The sequence below is a fragment of the Gopherus flavomarginatus genome, chromosome 5 (assembly GCF_025201925.1).
Source record: "Gopherus flavomarginatus isolate rGopFla2 chromosome 5, rGopFla2.mat.asm, whole genome shotgun sequence".
NCBI lineage: Eukaryota > Metazoa > Chordata > Testudines > Testudinidae > Gopherus > Gopherus flavomarginatus.
Genome location: NC_066621.1, coordinates 21,399,319 through 21,416,804, shown reverse-complemented (window position 1 = coordinate 21,416,804; position 17,486 = coordinate 21,399,319). Strand labels below are relative to the sequence as shown.

The 17,486-nt window shown below is 46.2% G+C and overlaps 1 protein-coding gene across 5 annotated transcripts in view; it reads right to left on the bottom strand.

Moving 5' to 3' along the window:
* LOC127052467 (adhesion G protein-coupled receptor E2-like) overlaps nt 1-17,486 on the bottom strand; it is a 227,137-nt gene that overhangs the window by 19,630 nt on the left and 190,021 nt on the right. For 3 of the 5 annotated variants that reach the window (XM_050956160.1, XM_050956162.1, XM_050956163.1), the window contains exons 1-3: nt 3,080-3,131; nt 1,576-1,608; nt 859-888 (exon numbers count right to left, since the gene is read on the bottom strand). In XM_050956160.1, the coding sequence (XP_050812117.1) occupies nt 859-888; nt 1,576-1,608; nt 3,080-3,110 (94 nt within the window). In that variant the 5' untranslated portion in view covers nt 3,111-3,131. Of the gene's footprint in view, nt 1-858; nt 889-1,575; nt 1,609-3,079; nt 3,132-17,486 lie in introns of those variants that run through there. The other 2 variants (XM_050956161.1, XR_007774755.1) reach the window with 2 other exon arrangements.

Here is a 17,486-nt window from a genome sequence, read left to right as displayed (position 1 = left end):
CCAATATATATTTATGCCTGCATCTGTAATTTTCACTACAAGGCATTTTTTCTAATCCTTCAATCATTCCATGGTTCCGTTCTCCTCAGAATATGCACATCCATCGACATCAAAACGCTTTGTGAAATTGGGTCAATTTATTCCAGAATTTTGTTTTGGAAGAAAACTAGAAAAAAAAAAATCCTGGCAATGTCAAAACATTTGAGTTTTTCAGAACAAAACATTTTAGTTTTTCATTTTGAAATTACTTTTCATGTCAATTTGTAAAAATGTGTTATATATTATTATATATGGTTTCAGGCGTGACCTGAGACCAGGGTTCAAATCTCTGCTCTGCCACTGAATTTCCTGCGTGACCTTTGGCAACTCACTTAGCATCTCTGTGCCTCAGTTCCTCATTTGTACAAGACTAGAATTGAGGTGGTTGGCAGTCTGAGTACCAAAGAAACCATCAGAAGTCAGCCCTACCAAAGCTTGGCACTGGAAACAGGAGAAGGTGATATATGCATTAGCTTCTAATACAATACACAATTTTAAAAAGTCAAAATGCAGACAAAACATTTTTGATGGACCCAAAATGTGTTTTTTTTTCTGGAATTTCCTATGTGGAGAATTTCCAAATGATCAGTTTTTGTTCTGATTTGGCACTGAGCTAGAGTTGGAAGTCTCAAAAGCCATTGCCAACTGGAATTCTTGGGCTCTGCACAGGGACTGGCTACCAGTATCACCTCAGTGCTAAGCATTGCCTCTTTACCTTGTGTTGGTCCCTTTGTAATACCATCAGCTGTTTGCCTGGGCCCCTTTCCCCTCTTATTAAAATGTAATAAGGAACTGGAGGGAATTAAAATTCATACTCACTGTTGAAAGGCAAATAATCATCCCTGAAGGCTGTAGAAAGAAAAAAGATGCAAATAATCTCAGAGTGAATTAAGGTCAATGCCCTGGAAGAGCTGCTAAGAAAAATCCCAGGATACGTTAAGATGCTCTATATATAAAATGTGCAACATGCGCATTTTGTGAGTGTATGCAGCCATCCAGGAGAATGACATGAAAGGGACAATTGATTCAACTCCCCTTGGCCTCAATGGGGCCCTTTCTCATTGATTGCAATGCAAGTTGGGTTGGGCTCCATCCATTGACTTTAAACTGATTAACATCAGCTGAGGATCTGGCCCTTAGTAAACAGGGCTTTACATAACGAAAGACCCAAATCTGCCTACAGCTGCTGCCCTATGTACTCTATATGGCCTGATGCAAAGCTCACTGAGGCCAATGGAAAAACTTCCATGGGTTTGGGACTGAGCCCACATGTTAGTCCTACATGGAGTGCTGTTAACTTCAGCTGGTTCTGGAGTGAATAAATGTTGGTCAGAGGGGGCCCTGGAATGGTTTTTATTTATGCTGTGCCAGTTGTGGTGCTATCTGGGCACACAGCAGAGATTAAATGCTAAAATAATTACTTCTCACCACAAGTACAGACCAATAGGCACAGGCTAAATCCAGATCAGTTCCCTCATAGATGGGCAAATTACCTCAGCTGATGCACCCAAGTCAGAAAGTTAAAAATAATCCCACCTGATTTGCCGCAGAAAAGAAGAAATCCGAGACCTGCAGTTAAATAATAATCGGATGTTAAAAGGGTTGGGTAAGAGGGCACAGATTGTGAGGGCTTCCCCCTTGTTAACCCGGCGCAGAGCAATTGATGGGGCTGGGTCATTGGGTACTAATCAACAGGACCCTTTGTGCTTTAAAGAAAGCTAATGTGTGATTTGAAATGACTGGAAGTCTCACTATCTTCCAACTTTAGCAGGCAAGGGACTCTGCTGTAGACAGTTCCAGGACCACTGGGCTTTTTATTCTATCTACTGTCTCTGTCCTGTATACTATTCCCCGTTCATTTCAAATCTGACCTCGATTTTCAAACCCACGTGCACCATCCAATTTTCATGTCTCTTTCTCTTTACTCCCTTCTCGGCTTTGTTCCTTCTCCTCCTCTACTATCAGCCTCCCCGCACTCCCTTTGAACAATTGACTGGTGAAGGAGTCTTCTCCTCTGCAACCTCTGAGGCCTGGAACCTCCTCCCTGCCTCGTTCTGCCTCATGAGTTCTCCATTTGTGTTCAAACCTCACCTGAAAATGCACCTTTTCTCCCTGGCATATACCATCCGCTTTAGAGTCTCCCCCTCTCTGATGCTATTTATGACATCACGCCTTTTTATGCTGTGCAGCATTTAAGTAAACGGTGTGGTAGGAAAAGAGCTGTGTTGTGTGTTGAAATGAACTTTGGGCTCAGAAAAGCTCTGCTGGGCTGCTGTCTCCAGCTGCGATTCCAGAGGCACTCTGGAGCTGCTCTCTAAGCTTTAGTTCTAGAAAGAAGGGAATAGGGGAAGCAGCTGGTATTGTATTGGAATCTGAATCATGCATGAGCAGGACATCAGTTAAATCAGCCTGATATTCACTAACACAACAGGAGGTGTCAGTTACACAAGCTGTTACAAGGGTGTAATTGGGTCTAGTATAAACTGGTGTAATTGACAAGCTGAGGGGGCCGGAAGACAATGCTATTATGAATCAGATGTTAGTTGCATTGCTTAATGAACTACCGAAAGGTGATCAGATACTATGGAGATGAACACATTATAATAACCTTATAGACTAGAAAAACGTAAATAAAATACATATTATAAATGACCCAATCTGAGAATCTCTTGAATTCATTTCTAACCACTCGACAGATAGCCTGATAGAGGGAGAAAAGACTATGTCTCATATGATGATGCTAAGTAGACAGGCAGATGGACCAATAGACTAAGTCATTATAGACGGATATGTAGATAGAAAGATAGATAGATGTCCCATATGATGACAGACAAATAGATTTTGGTCCAAAAAAGATTTTAGCCCCAGAAACAGACTAATTTTATAGTAATCCTAAAATCAAAAATTGAGTGTGATTTAAAAAAAAAACAATTTTCACACAATAAAATTCCTGGAGAAAACAACCTTTAAATATTGTCCTACAGATCAGCGAAAATGTTTTCCCCTTCCCCAGGCCTCTGGCCCTGGGTGTCGTACTCACCCCAGAAAAAGCACCTGGACCTGCTTCTCATGGTGTTGCTGGGATGTGTTAATATGTCATCGGTTCCAAAGATGAAGGAACTTCAAACTGCTGCCACTGGCTTATATGAGGCAGAAATTGCCTCATTTACTTCTGCAAATACTGGAATCTTCTTTTAGAAACATTCATTACATGAACTCTGCCTACTAATCTCTCTGTACAGTAGCTAGCCCTCTATCTATCTCATGGTACAGTAGATCGGTGGGTCTCAGCCAGGGGTACATGTACCCGTGGGGGTGCGCAGAGGTCGTGCAGGGGGTAAATCAACTCATCTAGATATTTGCCTAGTTTTACAACAGGCTACATAAAAAACACTAGCGAAGTCAGTACAGACTAAAATTTCATACAGACACTGATTCGTTTATACCACTCCATATAGTATATTCTGAAATGTAAGTACAATATTTATATTCCAGTGGATTTATTTTATAATGATGTGGTAAAAATGAGAACATCAGCAATTTTTTTCAGTAATAACCTGCTGTGACTCTTTAATATTTTAGTGTCTGATTTTGGAAGCAAGTTGTTTTTAAGAGAGATGAAACTGGGGGATACGCAAGACAAATTAGCCTCCTGAAAGGCGTACAGTAGTCTGGAAAGGTTGAGAGCCACTGCAGTAGATAATAAGAGATTTTTCTCTTGTGTCCACCAATAGGCTACAGCTTTTTAAGATTTTCAAAAACTCTCTGTTGTTTAGTGACCAAGTTTAAAGGAAATCTTTGAATGTTAGAAAGCCGAAGCAAACTGAAAATTGCAGCACGAAAGGAAAGGAACAATTTACTTTAATTTTGAATGTTTTCATTGGTGGGGGGGAAGCATTGCAACTGAACTGTTTTCACAAGATATTTTGATTTCGATGGAATGTACTTTTCCATGGAAAAGCATTTCGGTGGAATCAGCTCTAATAATGTGCATTTGTGTCCATAAAAACTATTGTAATGCACAGGCTCAAAAGGGCAGGGCCAAGGTTGTGTGACCAGCCTTAACTTTGGCTTTCCAGAGTTGTAAGCACTTCACTTTGCAACCTGTAACTTCTTGGTACTGCTTTGGAGCCTGTAAAGTGGCCCTATTTGGACATCAATGCCTTTGGCATGGGGAAATCCATAGGCGGAATATAGCTGGTGTCACGCCTTCCCTGCCTGGCCTCCCCTCCCTCTGTATCGGAGGTGTGTTTGGAGGCAGAGATGTGGCCAGAGCATAGCTGGAGTCTGGTGGCCCCCAGATACTTTAAGAACTCCCTGTGAGCCTATTAACATGAGTGGAAGTTAGGGCAGGCCTGAGGCTGATCTAACATCCCCTGGGGTTTAGAGCTGTCCCCAGGAAATCCAGGGATCAGAGGAGTGCCAAGACAGCATACTGCCTCCTCAGTTTGGATCCTGCACTGAGTGCACTTCATTCAGGCCTGAGTATGAAAGTCACTGAGTCTGAGGGCATAGACGCCGACTTTGTGGGTGCTCCAGGGATGAGCACCCACCGGCAGCCCCCCATCAGCCCCCTTCCCTTCTCCAGCACTTCCAGCCCACCGATGGGCCCCCCGATCAGGTGACCCAAGTTTACAATATAATGTAGACATACTCTGACACCATTAATATTGGTTTGGTGGAAGTGCTTGGAAAATGCATATGGGGAGAGAGTCTTAAAGCATAGATGCCTTCAGATCTTCGCATGCTTCCTCAGCAGATGGTGTCAGCACATTTCAGACCACAAAAAAAATGTGGTTTTATGTGAAAAAGGGAAAGAAATTAGGGGAACTCCTGTTTTGGTTCATTTGGTCATGAGGGGATTGACTGGGCAGCCAGGCCCTCGGCTTTCCCTCCTGACACTCAGGTCTGCCTTTAAGTGACAAGCCCAGACTGTTGCTCCCTCATTTGTCAAGGAATCAACCCCATGAATTAATGAAATGTAGTCTTGGGCTTGTTCTAGGGGCCCTGTTCATTCTCAGAGACCAGCAGACTTCCTCTGTGATAAAGAGGAAGAGACCTTAGAGTGAAAACTAGCAACAAGCCTCTAACTATTAATAACCCAGCTATTTCTAGCCCTGGTACAGAAAAGTTCGGAAACAGAGAACGACAGCATAGCATGATGGGTAGGCTGGGACGAATTTGATTTTGTTATATATGGTCTATAAATGGTGACAGATAATATCAATGCTGATTTTTAAGCCATTGAAAGATTTTTACTGATTTCAGTTTCCACAGTTGTAAGCAGTTATAGGGGGGTCAGAGAACATCGACTGACATTAAATAATTATTGAGATTCAACCTTTGTAACCATTAAGACACAAACTGTTAACATCACACGTCAGAATATACAAAGTAAATATCCTTAAGTCAAACTCTAATAAATTCTCGAGCAGCATTTTTTTTTTTTTTTACTTTGCCAGCCTGTAAATGTAGATGATTATCAGTGGGATTTTTGTTTGTGTGTCAGTTTGTATGTGGATGGTGAAACAGACGTTCACTAACATTGACTGATAAAAATCTAACCTTTCTAACCCTTATGTATGGGTGATACGCTATGGGCTGCCACGAGATGGTGAGAAATATCAGAGATTAGCCCTATACAGCTTTGTGAGACACTTTCTCCCCATCCTTTGTTCTCTTCATTCTCCTTTTTTTGTTCTTTATCTACAACCACCCTTGATCCTAGCATGCTGTTTATCAATCAGCAAAGTACTGATACAGCACTCATCAGCATAGTATCTGAGAACTCTTTCGCTAAGGGACCTCTTTCCTGGACCAGCAAAATAATTTTTCTCTTTCTATAAAATGGCAAACAATAATTTATTGTGACCCTTGCCACTTGTGGATCCCAGCGTTGTTGACTCTCATGATTTTATAGTCTGATATTTGGGGTTTTCCATCAAGTCCCAGCTCCTGGAGTCATATAATTATGTGAGACCCACAGCTTTCATTTAATAAGAAAAAGTAAGTTTCTACCTCTCATGGTTGTGTGTGAAAGCTTGAAACGTGACCCAAGTGTGAGCTAAAGACACTGAAACTAGCAGGCAAATTTATTCATTTAAAATGAAAGAAATCTCGTGATGTTTAAGCCAATCTCATGATCTTTTCAGGCCCACATCATGATTTTTGTACACCCGGGGTTGACAGTACCGGGAACTCCCAAGAGCTACAAGTTAAGAGAATGCAGCCCTTGGCTTCTTCTGAAATGGGACAACCCCCTCTCATCACCTCCACATACAGGTCCATACACCAGTGGAGGAAGCTCCATAAGCTGAAACTCTCTCCTGTGTGGGTTATTCCCAACCAGAATGGGGCCCTAAAAGGGATCTTGCCTGGTGCTCAAAGGAGGAAACCCAGGGCAACTCGTCCCACAAGGTGAGCTGAAGCCACTGGAAAAAATGTGAAAGAGCCTTCGCTCATCTGTGAGAAAGGAACTTTTCTATGACCCTTGCTCAGTGGGAAAAGGTGATCCTGTGGTCGAGGCAGCATCTTAGGACGCTGGAGATCTGGGGTTTACTCCAAGCTTTGCTACACATTGGACGCATGTCATCAGCCAAGTCACTCCATCATTCTATGCCTCAGTTTCCCCATCTGTAAATAAGCATGACCCTTCCCATCCTCACAGGAAGGGGCTGTGTGGCTCAATCTTTTAGTGCTTGGATTAAATTCAAATGGAAGGACTTTGAGAAATAGAAAGTATTTCCATTTTGCTTCCCAGCTGCCCAAGGAGTATAGAAATCCAGGGCCCGTTAGGCCCGAGATCTCACTTCCGAGGGTCAAAACTGGCCTATTGCAGCATTTCATCATTTTTGGCCACCTCTGAGTCAGTGTATTTTGCTTGAGGGGAAGAAATTTAAGGAATTTATGTAACCTTCCCCTTTATTACTCTCTTGGTTATACCTAATTTGGACAGATTATTTTAAATGCTAATTGGTTTGAGGGGGCGTCTGGAGCCAAAAAGGTCATAGCAAGTGGCTTTGATCATAATGCTTCCTCTTCTTTAGGACAGATATAAACTGAGCCCAGGCACTCCCCTGTGGTGGCCAGCTAGGGCTCCGATCCTGCCGGATCCAGGCAGGTGGACCTTTGTGTATTGAAGCCAGCAAGAGCCTGCCAGCGTGACTCCAATTGCAGGATCCAGATGGAGAGAGGGGCTCAAGCAGCGAAGGTGGCTTTAACAGCAGTATAGTAACGTCGCTGCAGAGCCAAGATGCCGCCCCACATTTTTGTCCTTCAGCATGGGCCTGGCCAGATTTAAAGCTAGAGCAATCCTGCTGCAGAATGAATAGCAGGGACTGGATGCGTGATGCAGGTGGCAGCCAAAGGTTAACAACAGCAGGGCAGTAGGCTACAGATCAAGTCACTGCAGGTCTGTACCTTAAAAGGATGTGAGCTGGGTAGCAAATGATGTAAATAGGATGCACAGAGGACACATGGTGCAAATGCTGAACATGGTAAGATGCTTGCTGGAGCACTGTGCTGCAGGGCTTTTCATGGATCAGCAGATGCGTTAACAGGACAAGAAAGAAGAGAAGAGCAGCTGGGGGTGGCCAAGGGGACATACAAAGGCTCTGTTTGACTGGGAAAAAGGAAGGCTCATGGGGAAAATTAACAGAGCTTTGCTCCAGCCCATGCTGGCCCCAGTGTACATCCTCTGCCTAGCATGCTGTGTATCACCTTCTCCTCCTGGGGTGTGTTCTGTGGGATCCATGGCCTTGGCAACTCCCTTGGAAAAATGGAGTATTAGGAAGTGGCAGGAGCTAAGCGAGGGAGCTGTCTGGGGAGGGACGGAGGAAGGGCTGGCGCTTCCATTTAGGCGGCCTAGGGCGCCAGGATTATTGGGGGGCGGCCTTTTGCGGGCGGGGGGCGGCAGGCAGCTCCGGTGGACCTGCCGCAGTCGTGCCTGCAGACGATCCGCTGCTCCCACGGCTCTGGGGGACCTCCCGCAGGCACGGCTGTGGCAGCTCCACTGGAGCCGCGAACCAGTGCGCGGGGCTGCGAAATGGCCATGGGCCTAGGGTGCTAAAAACACTAGCACCAGTCCTGGACAGAGGTGGCCAAGTGTAAGGACTCCAAAGTGTGTGTGAAGGGAGATCAGTGACTGGGGTGCACAGCAATTGGGGGGAGAGAGGGGAAGCCCCTAATTTGTGGGCTAACCCCTAATTTGTGGGACTGAGCCTTTCCTCTGGGTCAAAGTCCACTCAAAAGCCAGTTGTGTTGTATTAGTGCATGTACTGAGCTGCATTCCCAGCACCTGCGATGGGCCCATCACAGCGTGGAGCTTTGGGGAGGTCAGGATCCGGAGACTAGCCCAAGCCAGAGCACCAAGAGCAAACGCCCAGAACAGGATCGGATTCCTCATCTCGACTCTGTAAACTGGGCCTTCACCTCTATGGGAATCAATGTTAGCAAAGCACTCGCAAGGCCATTGCTTGTCTTGGAGCACCACCTAGCGACCACCGGGGGAAACTGCAGTTATGTTACAAAATAAGCACTGAGGTTATGTGCTTGATGATAGAAGATTCATAGCTAGAGCTAGAAAATAATAATACCGAGCTCGGCATCAGCAGATCCCAAAGCACTGTACAAACCAGGTTGGCATCATTATCCCCATTTTATGGACAGGGAAACTGAGGCACCGAGAGGGGCAATGACTTGCCCAAGGTCACCCAGTAGGCCTTTGGCCAAGCCAGGCCTTTTGAGTCCACGCCTATGGTCTAACCACTAGGCAAGACTCTTCTTGAAGAGAAAATCCATCTTCCCTTATAACCATCCATAAAGTCAATTTACAAAAGTGGTTACCCTGGCCTCAATGGGCACACACACATGCTCAGTTATTGATGAGTCCCATTATATCCCCTTTCTCGGAACCCTCCATGCATGGACATTCTTCCCTGACCTCCATCCATCATCCCCCAAGGCACACACATGCAGTGTTCAATGGGCACTTGAGAAACAGAGATGCCGGACAACTCACTCAAGGACAGCAATTACTCACTGCTGCCGTCTCAGAGAAGCAGAAAAGCAAAGGGACCAACTGGCCTGGGCAGCCAGACGTCACAGCACTGGGTAGTACGAGTGCCTGTCATCAGTCTCCAGAATGTGGCATGCCCATAAATAGTGACCACCCCTGCTTACTTTCCTCTCCTTTTGTACTGAGTTGTGTCATATGCCTTGCCTGGACACTGATCATCACCTGCCCAGCATACAGCACTGGGGATGAACGCCGACTATCTTCTAGATCCTCAGACACAGGCCTCAACACCGGAGCTACCAACGAAGGGGATCTGGTAGCAGCTCTCAGCAGCAGAGAGTCACTACAAAAATGACTTTGAGTGACTCGATTTTTGGAGCCCAACTTGAGACTTCTTAAAGGGGCTGGATTTCCTGGCTCAGCACTTCCTGCATTATCCAGCCCCTTTAGTGAGTCTCCAGGTGAGCACACAAAAAAAAACAAAACAAAAACTCCTCAAAATCAGGAATAGCTTTTGAAAATCTTTGCCCATGTCCTCGTTTCAAGCTTCCAGCTACCAGGAGGCCAAGGCAATACAAACCGATGAGCACTTGGGCAGGCCTGGCACATGCGATGCAGTGAACAGTGATGGATGTGCACATACAGGTGTGCAAACACACACAAGCACACTTCACAGGTTCTGTGATACCCACATAGGCTGCAATGAAGTAAGGCCCTTCAGGAACTCTTAAATTATTCTGTTTCTAACAGTGATGCTTTCAAGGGCAAGAAAATGAGTCTGAGAAGGTGGTGGTTCTGGATGCATTATAATGCAGTTTAGTGAGAGTGTCTTGGCATGCCATGCTGAGCAAGTCTTGCAATGGTGAATCTTGCAATATTGGCATACTTCTTAATGCACCAGCTCCTGGCGTCAGGTGGATCCAGGAAACTCTCAGCTTTCATTAAAAAAATAAATTTATTTCTAGCCCTCCTGCTTGCAGGGAAAAACTTTGAACCCATGTCCCAAGTACACCCTAAAGCACAGAAACCAAAAGGTCCCCAGATGTGAGGGGAGGTTTTTGGTTTTTTTTAATCTCATGATTTTTTCGGGAGCTTGAATGATGATTTTTGAATGCTTGGGCTTGGCCATGCTGATAAGAGTAAAAAACAAAAACAAAAACAAAAACAGTCATCTCATGTATGTCCAAACTAAATAGGAGGAGGCTACATATTGTGCATGGGATCCAATCCCCTGTGCCTAGTATTGTCCATTCCTGACCATGCAGCTATCAAAGCACTTTACAAAGGAGAGTCAGCACTGTCATTCGCATTTTACACAGTGGGAAAACTGAGGCATGGAGTGGCGCGGGGACTGCATCAAGGCCACGCAGAGTCAGGGACAGAATTCTAGAATCCAGACGCTCAGTCCCTTTGGTCTAATCACCGTTGTTCCTTATTGTGTTTGTCTGGTTCTGATGAGATGTGGTTTTGACTGTGGTGATCATTTGTGGGAATCAGTCCCACTCTGCCCTGTTTCAGATGCTGGAGTAGCAAGCACCTCTGTGTTCCAATCTCTCCTCCATCACATTGTGGTGCAATCACTCCCATATGGCTCCCAGATATGCTATCTGTCTCCCAATTGCTACCTGCAGTTTGCTGTCACTGGGATTTGGCTGTAGTTTTGCACATTTCACTGTAGCAACGCTGTCAGCTGGTGCTGTTGAGAAGATGTGTTAGCAGCTACTGGAGTCAGTGAATACTGATCACCATTATGGACCATGGGCATTATCAACCCTTTGTAACTCTGATCCATAGGAGGTTACTGGGTTCGAGAGATAAATCCAGGTTCTTCCCAGCATGCCTGTGTGTCACCTATTTATTACATCATAGGCTGCTTCTTCTCGTATGGTGGAATCTTCTTCCTTAGAGGTTTTTAAGGCCTGGTTCGACAAAGCCCTGGCTGGGATGGTTTAGTTGGGGATTGGTCCTGCTTTGAGCAGGGGTTTGGACTAGATGACTTCCTGAGGTCCCTTCCAACCTGATATTCTATGATTCTATGTCCTTCCATCACAATCATAATTTTTTCCAGTGTTGGGTACATGATACGGCCCAGAGGGTCTGTAGCCCTGGCAAGATCTTCCATGGTGTGTGGTTCCTCCAGCAGCTGGCAGACCAGCAGATATTGCATGGTTTGTGTTTCACCATAATCACATGTGTTTGGAATAGCCCCATTTCTGCATGCGGACTCTTGACCTGCCAGTTCTTGGCTGGAGGAGATTTAAACATCTCCAGGTCGACCAATCCTTCTTCACACCTACAGGAAGGTGTTTGGCAACACCAATGGGGATTCTGACCTCCTCATTGAGTATTTCGAGCTGTGCATGCTCCATTTCTAGTCACGTAGCTGTTGGAGATCTTTCAAGCTTTCCCATTGCAGCTGGGAACACCTACCGCATCCCAGGCTGACAACAAGTTCCTCCAAAACTACTCAGCCACACATACTTATACCCACATAACAGAAACAAAGTAAATCAGAATCATGTGTAAACCTAAACTGGTAGAGAATGCAGGACCAGCACAGCTAGTGTGAACCAGTGTCCACACTGAAATCAACAGGGCTGCACTGATTTACACCAGCTGAGGATCTGGCCCATTATTGATATAGAACAGCTCCCAGCCTGCTCTGCTTATTCATAAGACAATACTAAGACTCCCCACTAGATGCCAGCCAAAGCTGCGAGATTCACCCATGAGAACCCCTCCTTGTACACAAGAAGAGAAGGAGGGGGAGCCTTGCATGTCCTCAAATGCCTATTGATTTAGCTGGTGGTTAACATATCCTGCCAGGCGTGTTGGTTGCCCTGAGCTCTCTTTGTCCCTTAAATGCAGATTTTTATTAGTCTTTTGCAATCTGTCCAAAGGCAGCAGGATAAAATCTCCACCGCCCTTCTCAAATGCCTATTAGGAACCTGGCTGATGATGTAATTATGCGGCTTCATTAGCCAGCAGTGAATGTTTTCTGAAAGCTATATCACGCTCACCAGGAAGGGCAGCTAGATACTCTCAGGGAAGGGGGTGTGGGGAGCCCTCATGCTTCTCATCATGCACCCACGGTATCCAGCATCATCGTGCACCTTATCCTGCATGATTGGTTCCAGGATGCACAGCAGTTGCATAACTGTATCTTGGAAATAGAATGCTACAGAGGCAGGATGGTTACACAGCATCTCACATGCTCCCACCTTCATATGCCTCTGTGGCCAGGTGACCATTTGAATTCAGTGGCGGTGGAAGGTACCAGGTGATCACTGACTGACGGCCTTACGTTTAACCACAGGGCAAGTACTAGCAGTGCCAGATCAGTATGAACATGGGGACTATCAAGATCAGACCAGGGTCCATCGAGCCCATGAGGATCCTGTCTCCAATAGGAGCCAGCACCTGCTGCTTCAAAGGAAAGTTCCAGGAACCCTTCATTAGACAGTGCTGGGCTAACTTACCCCAAGGGAAGTTTCCTCCTGACCCTCATTGAAGCAAGAGGGTTTATAGCCCTTCCAAACCTCTTGTGTTTTTTAATCTTACTCTCCTAACTCTGAATATTCTTATCATCCACCTAAATACCAACATATAAGTATTAGCCATATAAGTATTCAGATCTAAATATCCAATCCTTTTCCAAGTCGATGAAGCTCTTGGCCTCCCTGCTATCTTGTGGCAGTGAGTTCCACAAGCCAAACAACACATTGTTTTAAAAAAGTATTTCCTTCTCATGCACCCTCCTGCCAATGTACTTCAACACTGACTGAAGTGAGGGACCTCTCTCCAGCAATGGGCACACACACTTCAGTCTCCGTAGCCCATTTGATCTTTGGCCTCTCTGCTGAGGTTGACAACAAAGCTCTGAATCAATGTCAGCTGCAGGAGTGGTTCAGTTGGTGGGGACACCTAGGAACTGTGCTAAGCCCCTAGCCCCACCTGCCAGCACATAGCCATGGAGGGAGAGAAAGCTTAGGTTGCTAACTGAACTTCCCGGCTCAATTCTGAGACAAACCCTCAGAGTGTGATGATCTACCTCTCATCAACTATCTGGGTCTATTTCTCTTAGGTGAACTTATGGGGCCAGATCCTCAGGTGGTGTAAATCACCATAACTCCATTGGTTGCAGTGGAGCTATGCCAGTTTACACCAGCCAAGAACCTGGCCCATATATTTTCATAGAATGTCAGGGTTGGAAGGGACCTCAGGAGGTCATCTAGTCCCACCCCCTGCTCAAAGCAGGACCAATCCCCAGACAGATTTTTGCCCCCGATCCCTAAAAATGGCCCCCTCAAGGCTTGAGCTCACAACCCTGGGTTTAGCAGGCCAATGCTCAAACCACTGAGCTATCCTTCTCCCTGGCAAATCTGCCCCTACCCAACAGCAGAACTGTCTTCCTGTAATTAGTTACTAGCCCATTGCACTCCTGGGATGCCTCTTACAGTGGCTATACTCCGTGGAGTAGATATTTTGCACTGCTGGATGCGATTCATTACAGCCTCGCACCTATTGGAACCCGCTTCACTAGTAGATCACAATGTGGTTTCAGCGTGAGGCAGTATCATTGCCCCGTGCTATGGTGTGGGGGGAGGGGGAAAATGAGGCACAGAGTGGGGAGTCAACTTATCCAAGCAGTCAGTGACAGAGTCTGGAATAGGCCTATGGTTCCTGACTCCCAAGCCAGTGCTCTGCCCACTAGACCACACTGCCTCTGTGGAAGTGACCATGAGCTACAAAAGGAATCCTCAGTGTCTCTTCCATTCTCTGGTTTCGGCAGCTGTGGGGTCATATCCCTAGCAGGTGTAAATCACTGGAGCTTCATCCAAATCAAGATATTGACACCGATTTGCACCACATTCTGGGGATCTGGCCCCTTGTGTCTGTTGCGTTACACTGTCACCCGGTTGCAATCGTAGCTGGTTGAATATCTGGTAGAGTTTTCTTCCCTTGCGTCCTGCAGCCCTGTGAATCTCCCAGCAAGCCGCATGGGAGCCAGCCAACTCTGGAACAGGAGCAAATGGGATTGTGAGGGGTTTAGTCAGTGCCAGTCCCTGTGTCTGCATAATAGCTGCATCAGCCAAGGTCAGTCAGGTTCAGACAATGGCGTGGAGAGAGACAGATCACATCAACCAAATGGGGAGCTGCAGCTGGTTGCCACCTCCTGCAGCCTCTTCTTCTTGCCAAGTACATTTGATGCCGTTGGCCTTGGTTGGGGGTGGGGTGGGCATCTTTTTACAGGAGTTTCCAGGACTGCTGTCTCTTGTCTCCATTCTCATTATCCTCAGTAGGCTCAATTTGGTTTTGTTGGCTTTGCTCACTGAAGGATTGACGGTGTTTGCTTCAGGGCTTCATTCATGGTCCCATGCCCCTGTTATTTATGCTATTTGCTTTGAAGGTCAGAGTTTTTAGTTCATCCAGGCCAGCAATCATATCTCGGCAGATGATAAATCATCCATCTCCCTCTGTCATCGCATCAATTTTGCTAACGAGATTCTGAACTTGGCCCTGTGTTTCCTTGAATGAGATAACTGGCCACGTCTGGAGGAACTGTTAAGTTGCTCAAATAAGGGTCTCCACATCTGCTTTCTGCACAGTTTTCACTGCTGCAGTTAAGGAGTCCATAGGTTGGAGGACATCTATCCTGGAGTGAATCAAACACCTTCTATGGCTTTACTATTTTGAGATCCTGGCTATCAGTATTATTTGTATTGTGGTAGCATCTAGGATTCCCTGTGGTGGACCAGTGGTGGACCAGGACCCCATTGTGCCAGGTGCTGGACAAACACCAAACAAGCAGAAAGCCTCTGCTCTAAGTACTTACAATCTAAATCTTCCCTCTGTTTTCTAAGGCCAGCTGTGAGTCTTTAGTGGTTTGGGGCTTGTTGTAATTCACTTTATGCAACCATTTCAACTGAAATCAGCCAATAAACTGCAAAGTCTATGCAACGTGCCTGCTAAATTGCTTGATTGAGACGAAACCGACCAACGGGTTTACCGCTTGCCTAGATTTGTTAGCCGCTAAATGAAAGCGTTTTACTGTGTGGATTTGAAAAACTTTGAAAGACTTTTCAGGCTGCGGATGGCTGCGGGTTTAGGACCCATCTAAAGGGAGGCAGCAGTGGACATGCCCTAAGGCAGAAACGTAGGCACCAAAGGAACTGTCACCCTGAAAACTTAGGTACCCAGTGAGTTTTAGCAGTTTTAGCAGTTTTGTGGATCACAGTGGAGCCAAAACTGGGACTTAGACACCTAAGCACTTTTGTGGATCTGGGTCCACGTGTCTTTCTATCGATTTCATTGGGCTCTGAATCAGACCATATGGTCTTGTAAGATTGAGTCACATGTAGAAGAGAAAAGATGCGTACAATGGGTGTCAATTAAGACCTGATTGGGGACTGATGTCATATACTTATTAAAAAGAGCCTGATTTCCCCTCATTCATCCTAATGTAAATCAGGCGTAATGGCATTGGGACTAATTCCCCGCTTGCTCAATCACTCTGGTGTAAATCAGGAGTAGCTGGAGATCCACCAGTACGTAGGGAGGATGAAAGGAGAAGCAAGCTTCATACCTTTCCTCCAGGAGAACTCGCCTTTGAGACGTCTCCTGGGGAATTTGCCCTTTGTCTGATTCAGCAGGAAGGGAGATTTCTCTGTGGCTATCCATCATCATTCAACAATGATAACCACGAGGCAGCTCAGCTTAAAAATAGTAAGTGGCGCACCAGGACAAAGACAGATATTCCTGAAGAGTCCTTTCCTGAGCCCTTCATCTGTCACAGTGACCAAAGTGTTTCTGAACAGGCCCAAACCTCACTGCAGAACCAATGCCGCATTTGAGACCATGTTCAAACAGCTCCATCCATTATTGTTATGGGCATGAGTGGTCCTCACTTATTTAATAAAGTAGCGCAGTGGAGTAAGTTAGTTTCATCTTACAGAGGGGCCACCTGGCTGGTTTGTTCTGCAAGATCATTTCTCCCTGGTGCGAAACATTGTTTATAGCAGCTGTCAGTTGGTGGTGCTCCCGGCCCCCAACTCTTTGTTGCTTCTTCTGTTTAGCTCTGGGTGCAAATGAAAAGCCAAGAGCTCATACTGAATAATGGGGAAGTGTCCAAAAGTATAGATACTTCCCCAAATCCCCCCTCCCCAAACATCACAGAGCAATCGCTTTCCTCCACTGAGATCTTACTGGATGCAAGATGTTTGTGGGGAGAGCCATCCTCATGGCCTCTTCTGTGTCAACCCTATTCCAGAACAGTTTAGAGCAGCCTAGTGTCTGCTCTAATTTACACTGGCTAGCAATAACCTAAAGTGGCTGGATGCCAGCTGGAGCTGCTGAACTGCAGCATAATCTGGTCAGACCTCCTTCTCACTCCAACATCAGAGCTAAAGGGGAATGGTTGGTGCATGGCTGGCAACATTGGTTTTGCACCAGCACCAGATGCCACTTTGTTCAATAGGCATCCAGTAATAACCAGAGGTGAAGGGTCCAGAGCCCAGTCCCAGTTCCCTGCACCATCCCCTTATTTTCCCCTAGTACCTTTCACTATTGTTTAGAGCGTGCAGATTCAGAGGGCAGGAACAAGTGGTGGCTACAGCCCCGGATGTAAGCTAACATGCTCACACGCTGCCCCAACAGTCTGCGTGCCACTGCCAGCTTGATCTGGCTCAGGTTATTCAGGGAGTCAGCATCAAGGAATTCTCCCATCAGGAATTCAGACCTTGGGAGTGAAATTGGCCGGTGCAGATAGTGGGGTTCCGGGTGCCGTATTTACCCGGAATGCGAGGTCAGGAAGGACTGCCCAGCAGTTCAGGCAATAGGCGGGGACATAGGATACCTGGCTTCAATTTCTTGCTCTACCACAAGCTTTCCTGCAGGAGGCTGGGTAAGTCACTTGGGGCTAGATTTTTAAAGGTCTTTAGGCACCTAACTCCCATTGAAATCAGTGGGAGGTGGGCACCTAAATTCCTTTAGCAATCTGGCCCTTGGTCTCTCTGTGCCTCAGTCCCCCATCTGTAAAATGGGGATAACAGCACTGCCCAATGAGGATAAATACTTTAAGGAGTATGAGGTGTTCCGTTAGTTTGGTAATGGGGGCCCTGTGGTGAGAGGATGGAGCCTGATCCCTGCTCAAAAGAGGAGACTGGTTCTTGCGCATTCCCCTACACTGTCATGGGGGCTAAATTGTACCTCTCACCTTTGTATTTTCATCCTTGGTTGAGAAGCAGAAGGAAAAAGGGCTGGAACATCCCGAGTGGCCATCAGGGATGCCCTACCCTTGGCTGCAAAGCCCAGAAAGGGACTGAAGCTGCCTGGTGCAGAGGGTATCAACATGAGGTAAACATGGATGAGGAGGACTTGGAGTGCAGGGCCTCCCTGAATCTTCATCTATGAGATGCTGAGACCCAGCTGC